The sequence below is a fragment of the Schizophyllum commune genome (assembly GCF_000143185.2).
Source record: "Schizophyllum commune H4-8 unplaced genomic scaffold SCHCOscaffold_1, whole genome shotgun sequence".
Taxonomy (NCBI): domain Eukaryota; kingdom Fungi; phylum Basidiomycota; class Agaricomycetes; order Agaricales; family Schizophyllaceae; genus Schizophyllum; species Schizophyllum commune.
Window position 1 is genome coordinate 789,863 of NW_026089538.1, and position 20,118 is coordinate 809,980.

At 58.8% G+C, this 20,118-nt stretch overlaps 5 protein-coding genes across 5 annotated transcripts; 4 read left to right on the plus strand and 1 right to left on the minus strand.

Annotated features, from left to right (window-relative positions):
* The first annotated feature begins 506 nt into the window (after positions 1-506).
* SCHCODRAFT_02604831 (uncharacterized protein) lies at positions 507-3,596 on the plus strand. The gene is made up of 17 exons (XM_050344131.1): positions 507-734; positions 784-838; positions 892-906; positions 957-983; positions 1,033-1,081; positions 1,142-1,572; positions 1,627-1,641; positions 1,691-1,713; positions 1,775-1,798; positions 1,847-1,926; positions 2,002-2,035; positions 2,084-2,213; positions 2,265-2,466; positions 2,517-2,652; positions 2,869-3,039; positions 3,235-3,324; positions 3,406-3,596. The coding sequence occupies exons 1-17, from the start codon at positions 546-548 to the stop codon at positions 3,472-3,474; spliced, it is 1,740 nt and encodes a 579-aa protein (XP_050202693.1). The 5' UTR covers positions 507-545; the 3' UTR covers positions 3,475-3,596.
* An 894-nt stretch (positions 3,597-4,490) lies between these two features.
* On the plus strand, positions 4,491-6,866 carry SCHCODRAFT_01210749 (uncharacterized protein). The gene is made up of 3 exons (XM_050341249.1): positions 4,491-4,634; positions 4,684-6,051; positions 6,108-6,866. Exons 1-3 carry the CDS (start codon positions 4,619-4,621, stop codon positions 6,617-6,619), a joined length of 1,896 nt encoding a protein of 631 aa, XP_050202694.1. The 5' UTR covers positions 4,491-4,618; the 3' UTR covers positions 6,620-6,866.
* An 85-nt stretch (positions 6,867-6,951) lies between these two features.
* Positions 6,952-10,853, plus strand: SCHCODRAFT_02604836 (uncharacterized protein). The gene is made up of 6 exons (XM_050344132.1): positions 6,952-7,212; positions 7,281-7,392; positions 7,444-7,536; positions 7,586-7,866; positions 7,916-9,752; positions 9,808-10,853. Exons 1-6 carry the CDS (start codon positions 7,010-7,012, stop codon positions 10,264-10,266), a joined length of 2,985 nt encoding a protein of 994 aa, XP_050202695.1. The 5' UTR covers positions 6,952-7,009; the 3' UTR covers positions 10,267-10,853.
* Positions 10,854-11,394: 541 nt separating this feature from the next.
* Positions 11,395-13,035, minus strand: SCHCODRAFT_02682355 (Clavaminate synthase-like protein). The gene is made up of 4 exons (XM_003035354.2): positions 12,938-13,035; positions 12,022-12,893; positions 11,952-11,973; positions 11,395-11,900 (listed from the first exon to the last, which is right to left on the minus strand). Exons 1-4 carry the CDS (start codon positions 12,993-12,995, stop codon positions 11,536-11,538), a joined length of 1,317 nt encoding a protein of 438 aa, XP_003035400.1. The 5' UTR covers positions 12,996-13,035; the 3' UTR covers positions 11,395-11,535.
* Positions 13,036-13,167: 132 nt separating this feature from the next.
* SCHCODRAFT_02604842 (uncharacterized protein) lies at positions 13,168-20,023 on the plus strand. The gene is made up of 13 exons (XM_050344133.1): positions 13,168-13,237; positions 13,288-13,489; positions 13,534-14,264; positions 14,319-14,623; positions 14,676-14,939; positions 14,988-16,573; positions 16,626-17,355; positions 17,409-17,557; positions 17,606-17,819; positions 17,870-18,436; positions 18,486-18,888; positions 18,939-19,409; positions 19,462-20,023. The coding sequence occupies exons 1-13, from the start codon at positions 13,227-13,229 to the stop codon at positions 19,727-19,729; spliced, it is 5,901 nt and encodes a 1,966-aa protein (XP_050202696.1). The 5' UTR covers positions 13,168-13,226; the 3' UTR covers positions 19,730-20,023.
* The last annotated feature ends 95 nt before the right edge of the window (positions 20,024-20,118 follow it).

Here is a 20,118-nt window from a genome sequence, read left to right on the forward strand (position 1 = left end):
AGATTTGGGTGAGAGGATAAGGTGACAGCGTCCGTTCTTGAGCGTGAGGGGCTTCAGTACGGGTTTCCGGTATAGTGCAGATGCGCAGGCGTCCCGCCGGCTTCCAGGTAACCGAAATCTCCTCGGGAAGGAAGAGCATAAGAGCTGTCGGTGGGAGCGCAGCTCGGAAGTCGAACCGTGACTGTGTGCTACGTCACAGGTCGGGGAACCGGTCCTTCCCCACACGGGAGTGCCGCGATTGCCCTGGACCCGGCTCGCCCTCGATGTTGTCCACAACGTCCACAGCGCTTTATGGTCGCGCTCGATGGGGCCACCACGGCGGCTGTCAGCGCCCATCGCGCACGTCGACGCGCCCATCGCACGCGGGCTTTCCATAGCTTCTTCTCAGGGCCCCTCGCCGCCGCATCACGCGACGTCTTCCCATACCGGATCGTGTCCAGAGTTAACCGGATTGCCGACTACCTATAAGTAAACTGTATGCTGTCTCACCCCCGTGGCCTTGTCTTCTTGTCCCTAACTATCATCACAGGCGCACGCACGACATCATGGCGTCCCCGACCGCAGAAGTGATCGAGTTCTGCTCGGCGTACCCGAGCAGGCTGCCCCGGATACCGGACGACCTCACGATACCTCAGTTCTTCCTCGACCATGATATGCCTGAGCGACCGAAGGTACCACACTCTGTGCCGTGGTTTGTGGAGGATAGGACGGGGAAGGGGATCACGTACCCGGAGGTGCGTAGGTAGCCTCTTGACAGGGTATCACCGCCTTACGTTCTCTCAGGTGCGCAAACGCACGCTAGCCCTGGCGAATGCACTTCACTCTGAGTTTGGGATCCGTACGTTGCCGTATAGCCATGTGTAAACTCTCACTGAAGCGCGTTGTATGCAGATGAGAACGACGCTGGTGAGCAGGCGAACATCATTTCTCAAGACATCATCAATAATTCCCACTAGTCTGCATTTTCAGTCCCAACGATGTTGGTGCGTACGTCTCTTTCCGCATCTCCCCAGTGCTGAACCTCCCCCTCAGACTACCTGATCGCGGTCTGGGCTGTACACAAGCTCGGAGCCGTCGTAACGTGAATTACCTCGCCCCCTTCCTTTCCCATCGTATCTCACCCGACGTTCTTCCTTGCTAGCCCCGCAAACCCCGCCTACACCACCGACGAGCTCGTCTACCAACTCCAAACCGCCAAAGCCACCGCCATCGTCGCGCACTCTGACTTCCTCGCCACCGCCCTCGATGCCGCACGCGCCGCGGGCCTCCCCGCCGAACGCATCGCGCGCTTCTCCAACGCCGCCTCGCGCCCCTCGCCGGTGAAGACAATCGACGAGCTCGTCGCGATGGGCGCGAGCAAGCCACAGGGGTACCAGGAGCGTAAGCTTCGGCCGGGAGAGGGGAAGACGAAGGTGGCGTTTTTGTCGTTCTCGAGTGGCACGACGGGGCGGCCGAAGGCGGTCGTGATCCCGCACTCTGCGGTTATCTCGAATGTGCTGCAGATGGCGACGCACAACGATATTGCGAACCCGAATCAGACGCGCATCAAGGTTGGGGACAAGACGTTGGCTGGTGAGTGGACTGTTCGTTTTTTGAAGGATTTTGCAAGCTGATGAGCAATCTCAGTGCTACCCATGTATCGTACGTGCACTCTGGCATCTGTAAATCCTTTATTCTGACGGATGTTCAGACATCTACGGCTTAGTGGTCGTGGTAAGTTTAGCGTGCTTACTACTTAGCTTCTCCGAGGATGGCCGCTGATGCCCTCTTTTAGACACATTTTTTCCTCTTCTGTGGTGTAAGCAATGCGCCCGGCAAGCGTTGTCCCCGATTGACGTGCGCGTAGATCACTCTCGTCGTCGTGCCCAAGTTTTCGTTGGTGGACTGGCTCGACAGTATTGAGCGCCACAAAATCACGCATATGTGGTACGTCCTCCGCTTTGCTATTGCTCATTGCGTTAGCGGGTCAAAGTTTTTTGTTCGAGCTGACTTCGCGTCCAGCGTTGTGCCGCCGCAGATCGTGCTTTTGAATAAGGTACGTCAAGTTGGGATCCAGCTTTTCGTCGCCTCATTTCGTTCGCAGCACCCAGCGGCGCAGGGCCGCGACTACAGCCACGTCCGATTCATCATGTCGGGCGCTGCACCTCTCAGCGCGGAGTTGCTTAACCAGACATCGAAGCTGATGCCAAATGCGACGGTTGGGCAAGGATACGGTGCGTTCATATCACCGTTGATGAAGAATATCCCACTCAGATCACTTACAGGTCTCACGGAAACGAGCACCACGATCAGCATGGTCCCGCCCTCGCAAAAGATTGGCACGCCTGGCGCGTCCGGCATGATCATCGATGGGACGACGGTTCGCATCCTCAAGCCCGACGGCACCTACGCCAAGGAGGGCGAACTTGGCGAGATCCTGGTGCGCGCGCCCAGCAACGCCCTAGGCTATCTCAACAACGAGCAAGCGTGAGCAGGCGGTTCTGTTGACTGGACATGTCAGCTGAAATGGTCGATAGCACGAAGGAGACGTTCCTCCCTGGCGGCTGGGTGCGCACGGGGGACGAGGGCTATGTGAAGGACCACGAGATCTATGTGGTGGATCGGCTGAAGGAGCTGATCAAGGTGCGCGGCTTCCAGGTCGCGCCTGCGGAGGTGAGTCAGAAGGAGTCCTGGTGTGAGGTGGCTGGCAGGCAGGTTCTGTGGCTGCATAATGCCTCAGCAGGGCTGTGCGCTGCTCATCAAGGTCTTGGCTGAGATAGAGGATATCACGGCCCGGTTGCCAGATAACGAATCTCTCGCCAGATCCGCGCCACGAACTTTGTCTCTGCCACAGGACTATGAACGTTTGCTGACTTACATGTCATCTAGCTGGAGGGGCATTTGCTGCAGCACCCCGCCGTCGCCGATGCTTGCGTCGTAGGTGTGCCGGACGAGTACTCGGGCGAAGTCCCGCTTGCGTTCGTCGTGTTGCACGAGAGCTACAAGGGCAAGGTTACCGGCGGGGCTGCTCTCGAGGAGCTGAAGGCCGATATCGCCAAGGTACGTACTGTATCATGCACCCACCTTCCCGCTGCTGTGCTCGTCCGTCTGGGATCTGCGCCACGAGATCCACAGGGATAACAACCCGGTCTCCGGATGACCGAGCACAATTCCCCGAATTCCTTCCTTCATCACCCACTCCTCTCTTTACGCCGCTGACGCGCGCTTCAAACCCGCTGACGCACGCCTCTACAGCACGTCGCGGACAACAAGGCTGCGTACAAGCGGCTCGCTGGTGGCGTCGTGATGATCGACGCCATACCCAAGAATCCGTCGGGCAAAATCGTGAGTCGCGACCTCAGTTCAGTGTATCGCAACCTTAGTGCGATGTATCTGGCTTCTGAGAGCTGACTTGGATTGGCGTAGCTCCGGCGCTTGCTAAGGGATCGCGCGAAGGCGGAGCGGGCGGCTGTGCCGCTGAAGGCGCGGTTGTAGTTGCTGGGCTCATTGGGAGTGTATTGCAACGTTGCGACTGCGTAGAAGGTAGAAGTGCATGTGTATTCTAGGCGCTCGAGGCGCCGTATATCCGTTCAATGCTAGTGCGTGTTGCTGCGTCTTCCGTGTTGCCGGACAGGTTGAGCGAATGCATGGCAGGATAGGAATTGAGTGCTATCTGTGGCTGGACGGTGGCTGACATGCAAGACGTATGCTGGGGACATGTGGCTGTCGGGTCTTTCCGTTGACTTTCCCACGGTACGTATTTATGTTTCACCGTCTTTCCTGGTCAGATGCGCAAGCTTGCCTGCCAGCTTGCGATAAGGGCGGTATCCGCCATGTTGGTTGGTGATGCTGATAATTAGCCTCGAGGCGAGTACAGCACTGCCGGGCGCCTCCGCATGCAGGTGGTACACCTCCCGCTTGATTCGGGCTAGTACAGCAGCGGACCTTTGCTCCCGTAGTCGAAGGCAAGCATGAATGTGCCCATATACACTAGGGTGAGTACTGAACTTGACTCACGATGATAATGTCCATTCGCCTCAGTTCCCGTACGTGGCACCTGTCCGTGGTCTACACCTTCCTGCGCGTTGCTGAATGGGAGATCTTTCCCTTACCTTCCTACTACCCTTTGCCTTTTCAAAATGAACGACCTTGGACTGGCCCTCTGTGGCGCTCGACTGACAAAATCATGCTCATACCCCTAGCACAGGTTCGAATAGACGAGTTGCGTAAGCGCCTAGGTAGTGCATACGGTGACATTGATCAGTGTCGTCTGCTGCTTTCATGGCTATCACCATCAACAAACGCGGGGTCCCCGACCTTCATACCCGGGCTGCGGGGGCTGCCTTGGAAGTTCCGGCAATGAATTATCTATCCCCTTCAGGCCCAATTGCAGGCACTGTTTGGTTTCCCGTTGGTTCGCACCTCCTCGGGACGGGTGATGCCCGATGTCCACGCGTGGGTGCTAGTGGGGGACGCGCATTGCCACAACAGCGTACAAAAGCCGCTGTCTGCGGGCACATATCTTCCTTCCCTTCCCTCACCTCCGACCCAGCCAACACCGTGTAGCAAGCGATAGTTAGCAGCCGCAAGACCTCCTAGCGCCCTGCCGCAATACGGCCCCCGCGACCTCCCGCGTAACATGTACTTGGTCAAGTGTGCGTTGCCTTTCTGTTCTGCTCGAGTATCTGGCTGACGGCCGCGCAGTAGTCGTGTTTCTTCTCGGATTCTCAGGTTGTCTCCTGGGCGCAGGGGCGAGGAGGGTTAACTTCGATAGTTGTCTCGCCAACATCAGGAGCGTCAACATCAGCGACCCCGAGATCATATCCTCGCTGGGTATCACAGACAACTACGGCAATCGCATCGACGTCAACGAAGCCTTGCATAGCCCTCGCTATGATTGCGACGAGTCAGACCCCCTATGCTTCGTCACCGCGATCTCAGTCGCAGAATGCAACCGGTCGTGCGGCGAGGGTCCGGAGCCATTCTCATGGTCGACGTTCTCGCAGCAATTTGGTGCATGGCTGCTTCCCTGGCTCGCGCTCGTGTCGCAGCTGCCCTTCGGTGCACGCCTGCGCGTCGACAACCTCATGTCCGTCATGCTCGCTATTGGCTCGCCCACCCTCGCTGGCTACTCCCTCGTCTTCACCGTGCTCAACTCACACTGGCTCACAAAGAGGTTCTACCCCTACCGCTACCCCAACCTTCGCCTCGCCGTACGCGCGCTCAGCAGTCTGCAGCAGTCACCGCTGCGCGTACACACCGATGGGGGACTGCTCGCCTCTCTCGTCGCGTTGCACCACAACGACGAGTGGTGGTCGGAGCTCGTGCATTGGCTAGAGTACACGCATACGTGGTCCATCTCAGCTGTGACCAACATCCTCTGGGTCGTCATCGCCTACGTCTTCACCGTCATTAACGCCTTTACCGAGATCAGCCAGGAGATCAACGCGAATGGGCAGGCCAATGGCTCGCTCTGGCTCTGGCTACTCCCCATTGTCGTTGGCTGGCTGCAAATCTCGCCGAAGTGCGACGCAGACAGGCTGGAGAAAGCGATGGACCACGCCAACAGCAGGGCGTATGTTGCGACGGAGACTGGTATCGTTGGGGCGAAGAACATGCCGTTCAACTCGCACCGGCGAGCCCTGGACTTCTATAGGGTTGGGCACGGCGCGCTATACGACGACATGCACGCGAGCGCGCCGATCTACAACTACGCGCGCGTCTTCTCCTGGGCCCGGGCATCGGAGACGGTTGCGCAGGCCTTTGGAGCCGCCAGCACGAAGAGGAAGCAGCAGGTCACCGTTGCGAGGGATGGGCGCGACTTCCAGCAACCGACCAAGGACACTCCGCGCCCACGGTCTAACCGCGAGGGAACGCGCAGTGATGTTGAGGCGTATTGCTACACTGGCCGACCTGTACCGCAGTGGGTTTCCGGTGTTTGGACGCGGATGGCGATCGCATCGGTCGCAGCCCTCGCTTTGCAATGGGCAACAACTGGCTCCGCGGTGATCATCGTGTGGTACACGCCGACGACAGGCCTAGGGTGCCGGTCTGGTGCATATTTGCTCTACGGTCAGTACGATCGTCCAGCCGTAAGGTTCACGCAACTGACAACACTCTCACTTCAGGTCTCGTGTCGACCATGATTTGGTTCATCATGGTCCTGTCTAGCATCCTCGCGCACTACTCCACCATCACCACGGAACCCTACCATAGTGAAGCACTCCCGAACATCTCCTATGAGCTGCCCATGGTCGTCGAGTCTTCCAGCTCCGCCTTCGCCCCTTCCTCCGTCGAGTCAACGAAGCCAGAGAGACCGTACCCTACCATCTCCGCGACCCTCGCCATCGCTCTCCGGCGCATGGGCAAGCTCCTCGCGATCGCCAACGCCTGCTTCGTCATCGTCGCCTGCGTCTTCCAGTTCAGCAACTTCTTCAACCGATGTTACTGCAACAGCAGCGTCCTCGCACACGGCGCCGCCGCCTACGACGTCATGGAGCTAACCGACAGCGATATCTCTGATCTCAAGAGCGCCTGGACCGGCGGGGTCGTCCTCGCCACGGTGATGTCCGCAGGGTATATTTTCTTCGTCAACATCTACATCAACCCTCAGCTTCCGGAGAACGACTTTCCAAGCTAATTGACTGGTGTAGAGGACCGCTGAACGATTATCTATTCTCTGCATGGACGCAATCGTGACTGGCTTCGCTTTTGTGTCCGATTCATCTTGCTGTTGGACTTCGTATCATCACCCACTACCTGCATTTCGTTGACTGACCCTGCATCCATCTCCTCACCATACGATGTACCATATAGCTGATCCTTCGGGATGTATTACTTGTAACACTATGTACGACCAGAATAGTAATGTATAATTTGTGAACAGAGCAGGTGGAGGGGGGAACAAGTTGATGTGCACCACGTGCGTACAGGCTTTGCCGAAGGCCGACGGCGGTGGCGGCCCCGGACGCTTCTGTGTCCGTCGTCCATGTCGCTATAAGCAACGTCGCCTACGACGACGACGACGACGATGCCGGCTCTTGACGACTCCTGGCAGAGCTCAGACGGTGTGCTCAGTCTCGCCGTCATCCTCGAGGCCCTCGGCACATCGCCCGACCATGGCGCGACCCTCAGCTTCTCGCGCATGAATCTCTCCGAGGTTCCCGCAAACGCAGCGCTTGAGCTCGCAGAGCTCGGCGCCGACAGCAACTCCGACCAGCACCCAGTCGAACGGTGCGTGGTCGAAGTAAGGTCGCTACGACACGCGAAGTTGACCTCCATCCCTCCCCCTTTACCTGCAGGCTCGCCCTCGGCTACAACAAGCTCAGCGCCCTGCCCTCCCAATTCGTCAAGCTCACGCAGCTGCGCTATCTGAACCTGCGTAGTAATAGCTTCACCGAGTTCCCGCGCGTGGTGCGTGCGCCCGTGCGTCCTGCGCGTATCACCTCATGACACGGACCGCAGCTCACCACCATGATCGCACTCGACACGCTGGACGTTAGCCACAACAAGATCAAGCGCCTTCCAGATGAGCCCGGGGAGCTCGTGCATCTTCGCGTACGTTGGGCAGTACACATGGTGTTGTAACCTACTAAGTGCCATGAAGGTGTTCTGCTTGTCGAAGAACAAGTTGACGAAGCTACCACATTATATGACGCAGATGAGCAAGCTTGAGGTGCTCAAGGTCGACAAGAACCCAATCACTTATCCGCCAAAGCATGTGCTCGAACCTGGCGAAGGAGCGACCGGGCAAGACATGGTCGACTGGGTCGAGTCGGTGCAGCGGTTCCTGTTTGCGGATTCGCCGCGCAAGGCGAGCGTGGACAGTGCAAGCACAAGCAGCACAGACCTCCTCGACGACTCCCGGGACTCGTTGCAGGATACCATGTGCGTGCTTTGCCGTCGCTTGCTAGCCGATTGCTAACATCAGCCACAGTGACGACACATTTCAAGAGTGGTCGCGCTTGCGGAAGGGGACAACCGACTTTGACGATGGCATCACGCCACATGCGCGCTCCTTCTCAGTGGACTCCACACTATCCGCATCGTCAACTGAGTCCTTCCAAGAGGTTGAGCCTTCAACATCGGCGCGCCTGCCTCCCCTTCATCTCGGTATATTGCAGTCGCAAGACGCAGAACCATCACCCACACGCTCTTTCTACCTACCCAGTCCTGCCGACTCTGTCACATTCTTCGAGGACGATGAGCCATCAACCTCGAGCCTCAAGAGTCCACCTAGCAGCTCAGACGATCACAACGCGCGCAATAGATCGTTTGCCGAAGGTGTCAAGGCTGCTACGAACGGCTCAGACTTCCGCCTGAAGCAGGCGCTACCTGACCTCAGTACGGCGAGATTGAATTTCACCAAGAAGCAATCCCAAGACGTAAACCACACAGCCAGGAAACCGTCTTATGGGCTGGACGATTATTCCATGCCCTCGCCGGTGTCCACTCGCAAGGACTCAAGTTCGTCGCTCAGCTCGACGTCTCGAATAGTGCGCCCATTCACGCGCGACCGGCCACCACCCTCACCGCCACGAGCAATTCCGTCCATGGCGTTTGAGCGCAACTCCTACTTCAGACGATTATCATCCTTACCCAAGGCCGCCATCACCCGGTCTCTACCTCAACCGCTTGTCTGCCTTATGGACTGCGCGCGAAGTATCTTGTTTGCCGTGGTGCAGATCCACCTCGCCTTGGACCGATACACGACGTTCCCCATTGACGAGCGGTTATCCTCACTTCTCAAGAAAGTGGCCGAGCCCGCTCAGGCGGAGATGATGTCCCTCACCAGCGCTTTGGACCGCTTCGACGCGCTCAGCCGGAAATCCCAACCACCACCGGCAGTGTGTCGCGGTGTTGTGGAGAGCTGCAGGGACACTGTGTCAGCGTTCGGACGCGTTGTTGGCGTCCTCCCACTGCAGCTCAAGGTCATCAACACGGACGACGTGCGATTCTTGCGCTCAATGCTGTTGACCCTGTACGGCGCGACAGCCGAGATCTCGACGGCGTGGCAAACATTGTCGTCGCAGATGGACGCAATTCGGCCACTACTGAGGGTGCGCAGGCATCACGCGGGCGCGGCATCCGAGGCATCGTCGAGCAGCGGGCCATTGCCATTCCACTATCCGTCAAAGCCAGTCCGGCCAGGACCTCCTTTGCGAACGCACACAGGGAGCTCGACGTCGTCGAACGGTGTTAGTAGACACCCATCACGGAGACACGCAGGGTCGTTCAGCTACAAGGACGTGGAGCTAGGGAGGGCGCTACCGTCCGTTGATATACCGCTACCTAGTGGCTCGCGAACGCCAGTACCGAGAGGCAAGCGGCCACCTGTGACGCCTCAGATGAACGGCAGCACACCATCGCTCAGCAGTCCCTTCCCCACGTCGCCTTTTGGTTCGGATACCAACCGCGCGCACTCGCGGCAGGCGTCGCAAACCTCAACGCACGCGTCCTCGCGATCACCATCCTCATCGCCCGTCGCGGCGGAGAAGACGTCGTTTTTCGACCTGCCCTCATCGGCGAAGAACCAGGTGGACAAGGAAGCGGTTCAGGCGGTCAAGCTTGCGGTGGATATCGCGCCGGGCGTTTGGGACACGATGGAGGATTTGTTGGCGGACGTGCTGAGCGAGAAGCACGACGTGCGGGAGAGCCTCGATAAGGCGAGGCTGGTGACGAAGCGACTGGTCGAGCTGATAGGCCTGGTGCAAGACGGCGACTCAACGTCGGATAAAAGGGCGCTGCGCGAGGACGCGCATACGTTCTTGAAGGTCAGTCTGCGTGTATGCACGTCAGTAGGGACTCAACTCACTTTTCATTCCGCAGACGGTCGTTCAGCTCTCCAACATGATCAAGATGTACGGCGGCCCGCACGCGCGGTCGGGCACGCTGCGCGCCAAGATGGTCCAGCTCACGAACGCGACGACCGAGTTTGCGATCCTCCTACACGTCTCCTCCCTCCCCACGCCCTCGAACAATGGCAGCACCTCGCAGACGCCGAGTCAAACCCGTCTCTACTCCCCCATGGCCACGCCCGCGTCTACCTCTGCATCCGCCGCCCAGACCAGCTTCTTGGGGCAGCAGACGAGTTTTCTTGGCCTACCTGAGGAGAACCGCCTTGGGTCGAGCCTGTCGAGGAGTAGGAGTGCGCAGGCGTCTGCGTCGGCGAAGTCAACGCCGAGCCCGGAGCCTCCAAGGAGCGCGCAGCCGACGAGCCAGACGTTTGGGCATCCACGTCGTGCGCGGACGAGGGACGGGCGGCTCGATTCGGGCGAGCCGGGGTAAGACCCAGTGGGGCACCGCGCCCCCTTCGTGGGTTTAACGTTAAGGCCTTTGTTGGTTTAGCGTCAAGCCCTTTGTGGGTTACGGCGCCCTTGACGCGGTCGTCGCTTAGATTTGTGGCACCGCGTTTGTACTTTGCTTGTGCATAATCTTTACGTGCGCGTGCTTTCCCGCGTCCGTGTACGTACGTATGTCCCATCTTGCCTAAAGCTATTATGTCTCCTTCCTTGTCCATGTCCCTTTCTCATCTGTCGAAACAATTGCCTAATCCTCCCTGTCGAGTTGACCATCTCTCATCCTCGTCGAGATCACCCTCTCTTCCCCTGTCGAGACCATAATCTCGTCCCTGTCGAAACACCCATCTGTCGATACAATATCATCGGCTGCGTGCCCTTTCGCGCGCGCACTGCCCCTAACCCTCGTTTCTTTTTATTCAATCCGTTATTATGCGTGGTTTTCGTCGGTTCGGGATCCTCTTAGTCACCCATACCTCATGGGTCTCCTCTCCTTGCGTGGCGTCATATACTGTATTTACCCTCTACATACTGCTATCTATCGCTTTCGCTCATGCAATGCGAGTCGGGGTCGACATTCACTTGTTGGTCCAGAGAGGACCACGCGATCTTGTTTCTCAGCCGTGACGACGGCGTTGAAAAGTACGCTGTCAGGAAGGGACCTGTCGAACGAACGGTAGACGTGCCTGACTGCATCTTCTCCTTTGATCCTAGCAATCGCTCGCCAGTAGCCTGATTGAGCACAATCACTTCCATCACCCACTGTTGTTTGTGGCACGGGCTTGACGGCAGAACTCCCCTTTGTGAGCCTGTCCTTCTTACGCTACGTGTTGATGGAATCATGAAAGGCACCCGACTGCCTTCAAGGAAGGGCACGACTGCATCCAAGAAGGTACAACAGCGTTCAAGGAAGGTACGCCTGTGTCCAATGAAGATACGCCTGCGTTCATAGAATGCACGACTGCATTGTCCGAAGTCAAAGGCGAGAAGATCTGGGAGTAGGAAGATGCCGAGCTGCATTCAACAGATCTCTTCTAGTCCTCACAAGACATCTTCTGTTCCACACAGGCAAACTCAATCACAAAGGTCGGTTGCAGGGCACAAAGGCATATCGCCTCGACAAAGTGAGATCACCTCGACCCGACGAATAAGTACAGGATAGTCATCAGAAAGCAGCGACGTCTAAGCAACGGTGTGCATCATAGCAATAGCGACTCGTTCTTGGTCCCACTACCCAAACACATCTATCGACACCTTCTCAAAACCACATCGACACCGAGAAGCTGGTCGCCTCGCTCCTCATCGCGTGCCACCAGCCAGGTGGGAAGAACAAAACGTCGCCAGCGTCGAGCGTGACGCTCGAAGCGGAGGGTACGACTTGATCCCAAAACTGAGGGTACTCTCTTCTTGATGCAGACTCGTCGGAAGTGAAGACGTCGACGCGTGAGGTGTTGCTCAGCATTGAGGAGCCAGTGCCGGCTTTCAGAGAGTCAGCGTCCGACGTTGAAGATCCCGGCTCGGACCTATGAGCACTTGCAGGATGTTGCGAGTCCGCATAGGCGTACATATAGGGCGAGGCAGAGGGCGAAGCCAGCCAAACGGTCTTGCGCCCGACAACTTGGACTGCATATAATGAGCGAGGCGATCAGGATCGGTCACCTAAGATCAGCGCACCATAGAAGTTGAAGAAAGGGTCCTACTTTGCGATGAGTCATCCAGCCGGCGACCAGTAGAAGCTATGTACCGTATGCGCAGGCGAGAGAGTACCAGCAGGCCCGAGCCACGCGTTCAGCATCAGGCGATCTTCATTCGCGGGCGGCTTGTAGTCATCCGGCCCTACGCAGGCGTAGACATAGTCGGGTATCAACAGGTCTGCCTTGAGGCGCGGGAACTGCATGAAGAGGTCGTGCTGCGCTAGGTACAGCGTGCGCGGCGAGTCTGCCTTTGGAGGTTGGTCGAGAAAATCGAGGTAGGAGAGGAAGGTGTCCCACGGCATGAGCTCTTGCGACCATTCTTCGGCGCGGTAATCTTGCCCGACTTCGACTGGGACGAGACGTCCTGGGCCGGTTGCGGCGCGTAGGTAGGCGGCAGACGCCCAGGGATGCTCGGCACAGCAGGGCCAGTCGCGGGCGTAGCCGCGCAGGACGAAGGGATGGTCGGCAAGGCGCTGGAAGGCGGACATGGAAGGGGGTTCCGGCAATTCGCGGACTGCGGATGACGCGGTGGGCAGCCTCGCTGGGTGGGGGCTCGTGTTCGTGTTCAATGGGACGGAGGATGCCGTCGGGTGGGAGGAAGTAGAGCGAAGAGGTGCCTGCAGGTCGTCGATCAGGTCGAGAATGAGGTCGAGGCAGCCGTGACCCGCTGCTCCGGAGATGATGATGGCTTTGTCGAGGCGGGCGATGGCAGAGAACGCGTTGTTCGTCGCGTCTGCAAGCGCGGCGAGGATGCAGGCGTGGGTGTGAATGAGACGCCAGCCGGTGAGTAGGGCCCCCGCGCGGGGCATGGCCTGGTGTGCGAGTGCGGCTATGTCGTCCAGCCTTTGTGTCGATCGAAATAGACGCGTCGAATCGCTGGCTATTCCCGCTAATTCGTCCGCGATCGTCCGTTGCGCGTTGTCTGCGAGGGTGAGAGACGAGTAAAGTGGGTATAGTCGTGCTCACCATATCCCTCGTACGTCTCAGCCTCGTTCAGGACGCTCAGAACCGCCACGGCGTCCATCGTCGACGACGGCAGCGATGATGGCGAGAAGCAAAGATGACGCGCGCGTCGTAGGATTTGCAATTGCCGGGCGTGCCGAGTCACGGCCTGTGACGTCCGTGATATTTTTTCCGTCACGCGAGGCAGCGCGCGGCTCAAATAAAAGGACCGCCGCCTCGCTCGCGACCTGAAACACGTCCCCCGACATCGCTCCCTCCGTCGGGCCGGAATCCCGACTCCTGCCTAATCAGGATGTCCTCCAGGTCCGCTTGGACATTCGAACAGGTCCCGTGCCCTTGCTGACTCACTGCAGATTAGATCGGCTACTTCTCCTCCTCGACACTGGCTCCTCCGCGTCCGTGCGCCAGACAGCGGCCAAGCAGCTTGCGCAACTTGCCGCGAAGGCCGTCACCGCCGACGTTACCACTCTACAAGACGATGTCAAGGTTAGCCGACAGCATGCCGAGCGCGGCGATCCGGCCGCCTGGGCAGAGCTAATGGCCGTACTTGCAAGAGTAAGCGCATATACCCACCTCCCCGACGCGTCTAACGTCCGCAGATCCTACCATATCTACACTCCAGATCCCATGATACCCGTGTCGCAGCCTCTGTCGCGCTTTCGCAGATATGCACGCTCGTCCCGCTGTGGCAACCCAATACCTACCCAGCGGACATCAAGCAAGAGGACGGCGTGAAGCAAGAGGACGAGGACAACAAGATGGACGTAGATCCTCTTCCTGCGCCTGACTTTCCCTCGTTCTCCGTACAGAACGTGATGGAGAACGGCAAGCTCCTCCTTTCATCCTCTGGGAAGGAGTTCTTGAAGCCCCAGGGCATCCTCTCCGACTCGAATGAGGTCAAGAAGGCGAGGAAGGAGGCGATGGGTCGCCTCGGCCTCGACTTCCTTGACGACGTCGCGGATGAGATGGACCTCGACAAAGAGCTCGCGAGCGCGGACGCCATGGAAATCGACCCCTCCGCCGCCCCATCTGTCAAGGTCGAGGAACAACCACCTACAACTGCCGCCTCCTCTCCCGTCGACGCCGTCGCGCCCGACGTGAAAGCCAGATCTGCCACGCCAGCGGAATCGCCTGCTCCACCAGCGCCTGCGGCACCCACCAACGGCCTTGCGGCGCCCGAGCCCGAAGTCGACCTGAGCAACCTCTCGGCACGCGAGCGCAATCGCCTCAAACGCAAGCGCAAGCCCGGCAACAGCGCCGTCGTGCATGCGCCCCCGCCACAGGCTTCCGGTGCGAAATACACCGCCGCCCCAGCGGGACCATCCAACAAGTCGGTGAACACTCTCTTGCGCTGATTCGGACGTGGGCTGACTAATTTCCCCAGAGCAAGACTAGTAGCAGCGGAAGATGGCACATCCGCTCCGTCATCACGGTTGTCAAGCCCGGCTGGGAGGGCACCGACGCCGGATAGCAAGGTCGTGATTGATCCGTCGAAAGGAGGTGCCATTGCGCCCAAGACGGCGCAACAGTCAACAGCGCTCGAGGTCAAGCCTGGGACGTGGGCCTGGGAGGGTGTGGTCAGTGTTTTGACTGTCGACCTCTTTAATCCTGCGTGGCAAGTGCGGCACGGTGCCGCGCTGGCCCTTCGCGAGCTGCTGAGATTGCAAGGCAAATGTGGCGGGATGAAAGGTGGGTTGTGGCTTGACTGATGTGGTTTGGAAGACTGACAGGTTGATTTCAGACGATACACCATGGCAAGAAAATCAGGTCGCGCATGAGCGATGGTGCAACCATCTAGCCGCACAGTTTCTCTGCGTGTTTGTTCTCGACCGGTTTAGCGACTTCGTATCTGACCAGGTCACTGCGCCAGTGCGAGAGACCATCAGTCAAACGATGGGCTCACTCCTACTGCACATGCCGCGCCGGTCGGTAACCTGGGTACACAGTATTCTGCTCGACATGATCAAGCAGGACTTTGTCCTATCGACAACGACGAATGGCAATGGTGAGTGTATGAGTCATCTGTCTAGAGCAGTGGGCTGATTAGACACAGGTACAGTCCCCGCTACCAGCACACGAACGGCGAGGCATCCGAAAGCCAAGATGCTGAACCTCAAGCACGTCTGGGAGGTTCGGCATTCTGGTTTGCTTGGCCTCAAGTACGAAGTGGCGGTTCGGGACGACCTCTTCGTCAAGCTGGACGATGGCGTGCAGGAAGGCGCGCTATCGGGTAAGCAAATCCTTCAAGACGTCGTCGACTCGGCCATCCTCGGCTTGGGCGACCACGACGACGACGTGCGCGCGGTGGCCGCGTCGTGCTTGCTGCCCGTCGCCGAGCATCTGGTCAAGCAGCTGCCGGAGTCGCTGGACCGTGTCCTCGTCGCTCTCTGGGCCTGCCTCAGCGACATGAAGGACGACCTGAGCTCCAGTGTCGGCGCGGTCATGGACCTGCTGGGCAAGCTCGTGGCGTACGACGTCGTCATTGACGTGCTCGCGAAGGATACGGTCAGCATGCCCATGACAGCCCTGGCGCCGACACTCTTCCCCTTCTTCCGGCATACGATTGCGAACGTCCGCCTGTCGGTCGTACAGACCCTTACGAACTTCATGAACGTGCCCACACTACCCAAGGACTGGATCTCCGCAGCCTTCCTGCAGCTTGTTTACCAGAATCTCCTCGTCGAAGAGCGCGCCGACATCCGCGAGACCTCCCTCGAAGCCTGGCGCACCGCGCTCGCCATAATCTCCACCCAACCGGGCTGGCTGCAGTCCCTTGTCACGCAGGAGCTTCTCTTCGGCTGGTTCGAGACCGTCATGACCCCGCTCGGCTGCCCACTGAATACCGCCGGCTTTTTCTTCCCCACCGTGCACGCCGACGGCAACATCGAGCGCCACAACGTCGACAAGAACATGATAAGCCAAGACCAGGCGCTCATCAACCCGGACGTCGTGTGGAAGGCGCGCATCGCGTGTGCCACCGCGCTTGCAGGGCTGCTGGTGGCGTGGCCTGCGGACGCGGTCACCGCGGCGTTCGAGCCGCTGCTGATTCACTACGTCCAGTCGCCGGCGATGATACAGAAGTACCTCGCGGCGACGATCACGACGGAGTGGGCGCAGGCGTACGCGGCGGCGGCGGGCGAGGGCGCACCTGGGCTTGCGGCGGCGTGCCCGCTGGCGAAGGGCGTCGCGGACATCGCGCTCGGCTGGGTGCAGGCGCCGCTGCCGCCGGCGTACCACGAGATGATGCTCTCGCTCTCGCGCATCCACCAGGACTGCGTGCAGCTGCTCGCCGGGTTCCACACGAGCTGCAAGCTGCCCCAGTCGTCGATCCCGTACCTGGGCACCGAGATCGACGTGACGGGCCAGAAGGAGGGGTGCTTCACGCTCGAGACGGCGCAAGCGGCGGTGGGGCGGATGTTCCAGGCGCTGCGGGACAGCCTTGGGCGGGCGAAGAAGAAGGAGGTTGCGGTGCTGGCGGAGAAGCGGGTGACGATTGCAGCGGCGATCGAGCGGTATGTGGAGACGAAGGGCTTGTACGACGTGCGTGTTGCGGCGGCGTTTGCTGCGACGATCGTGTACGTTGGTGCCGTGCCCGACAAGGTGACACCGGTGGTCAAGGGCATCATGGACAGTGTCAAGGTACGTTGTTGCTCGGTAATGCGCCAGGGAAAGATCTTGACAAGGACGACAGAGCGAGGAGAACGAGGATCTTCAAGCGCGCTCGGGCAACGCCATCGTCAAGTTCATCGAATGGCTGATCAAGTACAAGCCCGCGCCCGCAGACAAGATCGTCAAGAACCTGTGCACCTTCCTCTGCCAGGACACGTCCTACACCCCCATCTTCGCCGAGAAGCGCAAGGCCCATCAGGGTATCCTCTCCGCGATCGGTCTGCGCCCGGCGGACCAGCAAAAGAACGGGAAGTCCACCGCCAAAGTCGAGGAGGAGACTGTCAGCGACCACAGCAAGCAGATATCTGCTCGCGGCGCGACGATCGCCTTCCGCGGGCTCTCTACTCGGTTCGGCCCTCAGCTGCTAGACGTCGTGCCGAACATGTGGACCTCCATCGCCGGCGGTCTTCTTGGCCAGTTCAACGCCAGCTCGCCGGAGGAGTCCGACAAGTTCCTCAGCGCCGACGCGAACGCAGGGCAGAATGTCATCGACACGCTCTCCGTCCTCGAGGCGGTCATTCCGGCGCTGCATGAGGACCTGTGGCCGCGGTTGACGCAACTGTTCCCGATGATCTTGCTCGCACTACAGAGCAAGTACGCGATCATACGGCAGATTGCGGCGCGCAGTTTCGCGACTGTGTGCGCGGTGTTGACGACAGACGCGATGCGTTTCGTGATCGAGAGGGTGGTACCGCTGCTCGGAGATCCACTGTCCTTGACGAACCGGCAGGGGTCGATGGAACTGCTTTATCGTGGGTGTTCACGCGACGCACTGGTTGTCCCCGCAGGCTGACGCATCCCCCAGATATTGTACAGAAGCTTGACATCAAGGCGCTGCCCTATGTTATCTTCATGGTTGTACCCGTACTTGGTCGTATGAGCGACGCGGACGGCGATGTGCGGGCAACCGCCACGAACACCTTTGCCTCCCTCGTCAAGATGGTACCGCTTGAGGTAGGTCGAAAACCGCAGTCTGTATCAACAATCATTGACTAGTTCTAGGCCGGGCTACCCGACCCGCCAGGCTTCTCCGAAGAGCTGCTCAAGCGGCGCGAGGAGGAGCGCCAGTTTCTCATGCAGCTGCTTGATGGATCGAAGGTCGAGCCGTACGAGATCCCGGTCTCTGTCAAGGCGGAGTTGCGCAAGTACCAGCAAGATGGTGTCAATTGGTTGGCTTTCCTCGCCAAGTATCAGCTGCACGGCATCCTCTGCGACGGTAAGCAGCCCGCATCTACCTACTGGCCGCCGTACTGAGCAGTCTGTCAGATATGGGTTTGGGCAAGACCCTGCAGTCCATTTGCATCCTCGCCAGCAAACACCACGAACGCGCGGAACGGTTCAAGGAGACGCAATCGCCGGACGCAGTCCACCTCCCGTCCCTCATCATCTGCCCGCCGACGCTCACCGGCCACTGGTACTACGAGATCCTCAAGTACGTCGAGAACTTACGTCCAGTCCTCTACACCGGCAACGCTCGCGAACGCACGAAGATCTTGAGCAAGCTGAAGTCCTACGACGTCGTCATCACGTCTTACGAGGTCGTTCGCAACGACATTTCCAGCCTCGGCAACATCCAGTGGCTTTACTGCATCCTGGATGAGGGCCACGTCATCAAGAACGCGAAGACCAAGTTGACGAAGGCGGTCAAGTCGCTCAACTCACAGCACCGGCTTATCCTCTCCGGCACGCCGATCCAGAACAATGTGCTCGAGCTGTGGAGCTTGTTCGACTTCCTTATGCCGGGCTTTCTTGGGACGGAGAGTTCGTTCAATGAACGCTTCGGGAAGCCCATCTTGTCCAACCGGGACGGCAAGTCGAAGAATGGTGAAGCTGGTACGTGACTTCTCATGTATATGTGTGTCTCATCTGATCATCGGTATAGCGGCGTTGGCATTGGAGGCGCTGCACAAGCAGGTCTTGCCGTTCCTTCTGAGACGCTTGAAGGAAGACGTCTTGAACGATCTACCGCCGAAGATCATCCAGGACTACTACTGCGAGCTCTCCGACATGCAGAAGAACATGTACGACGACTTCGCGAAGTCGAGGGCGCTCGCGTCTGCGGAGGGTGCCGTCGTGGCGGCGCAATCGGCGGCGCAGAAGGTCGAGAAGCAGCACATCTTCCAGTCGCTTCAGTACCTGCGCAAGCTGTGCAATCATCCTGCGCTCGTTCTCAAGGCGGACCAGGAGGCGATCGCCGCGAACTTGGACCGGTTGGGCTTGAAGGTCGATCGTCCGGCTGACGGTCTGAAGGACATCCAGCATGCGCCCAAGCTCCTCGCACTTAAGTACGCCGCTCACCCATCACGTTTGCTCACTCATCTGACATGACTTCCAGGCAACTGCTGACCGATTGCGGCATCGGCGTCACCGCTTCTGCAGCTGAGTCTGGGAAGAGCGAGTTGATCGACGCAGGCCCCGAATCGGCGGGCGCTTTCTCCCAGCATCGCGTCCTCATCTTCTGCCAGATGAAGCAGATGCTGGACATCATCGAATCGGACCTCTTCAAGCAGCACATGCCATCGGTGACCTACATGCGGTTGGACGGAGGTACCGATGCCAGCAAGCGCCACGCCATCGTCCAGACGTTCAACAGCGATCCCAGTATCGACTGTCTCTTGTTGACGACGCACGTCGGTGGTCTCGGTCTGACGTTGACCGGCGCGGACACCGTCATCTTCGTCGAGCACGATTGGAATCCGATGAAAGATCTTCAGGCCATGGATCGTGCGCATCGCATTGGTCAGAAGAAGGTCGTCAACGTCTACCGTCTGATCACGAAGGGCACGTTGGAGGAGAAGATCATGGGGTAAGCTTCTCGACCTGGCCTCTACCTGTCTTCGCACTAACACGTCTCGCAGCTTGCAACGCTTCAAGCTCAACATCGCCAACTCCGTCGTTACCCAGCAAAACTCCGGCTTGGCATCCATGGACACCGACCTCGTCTTAGATTTATTCAAGCGTACGACGGAAGAGGAAGACGCGGCCGCCGCGGCGAAGAAGAAGAGCAAAGACATCGCGGAGGCCGGCCTACAAAACAAGGTTCTCCAGGGACTGGAGGACCTCCCCGCCGAGGAAGAGTACCAAGGCCTAGATCTCGAGAGCTTCATGAGCACGATAGGACGCTGATTACGCACGCACGCACGACCACTTTCCAGGATATCATTATTGTTTTACGCATGCACGCACGCACTCAACGAGTCTAGTAATTCGACACATCTGCACATACATTACTTCCGCATACAGTTACAAAGTGTATACTACTCTATTCACCATGTTTGTTACTCCCATCGTTGGAGGGGCTGCGCAACTCCCATTGTTGTTGGTATGGCTGCCATCGGACTCGGAGCCATTAGAGAACTGACCGTCATGCCATGATCCTTGCTTATTGCACACGCCGCGTCGGGGGTGACGTTCGTCGTGACTCTTCCAAGGTCGTGGAAGCAACCATCCTCAAGTTGGTCTACCTGACGAGCAGGAGACGGAGGTGCATCGGCCCCAATGTAATCATGAAGACC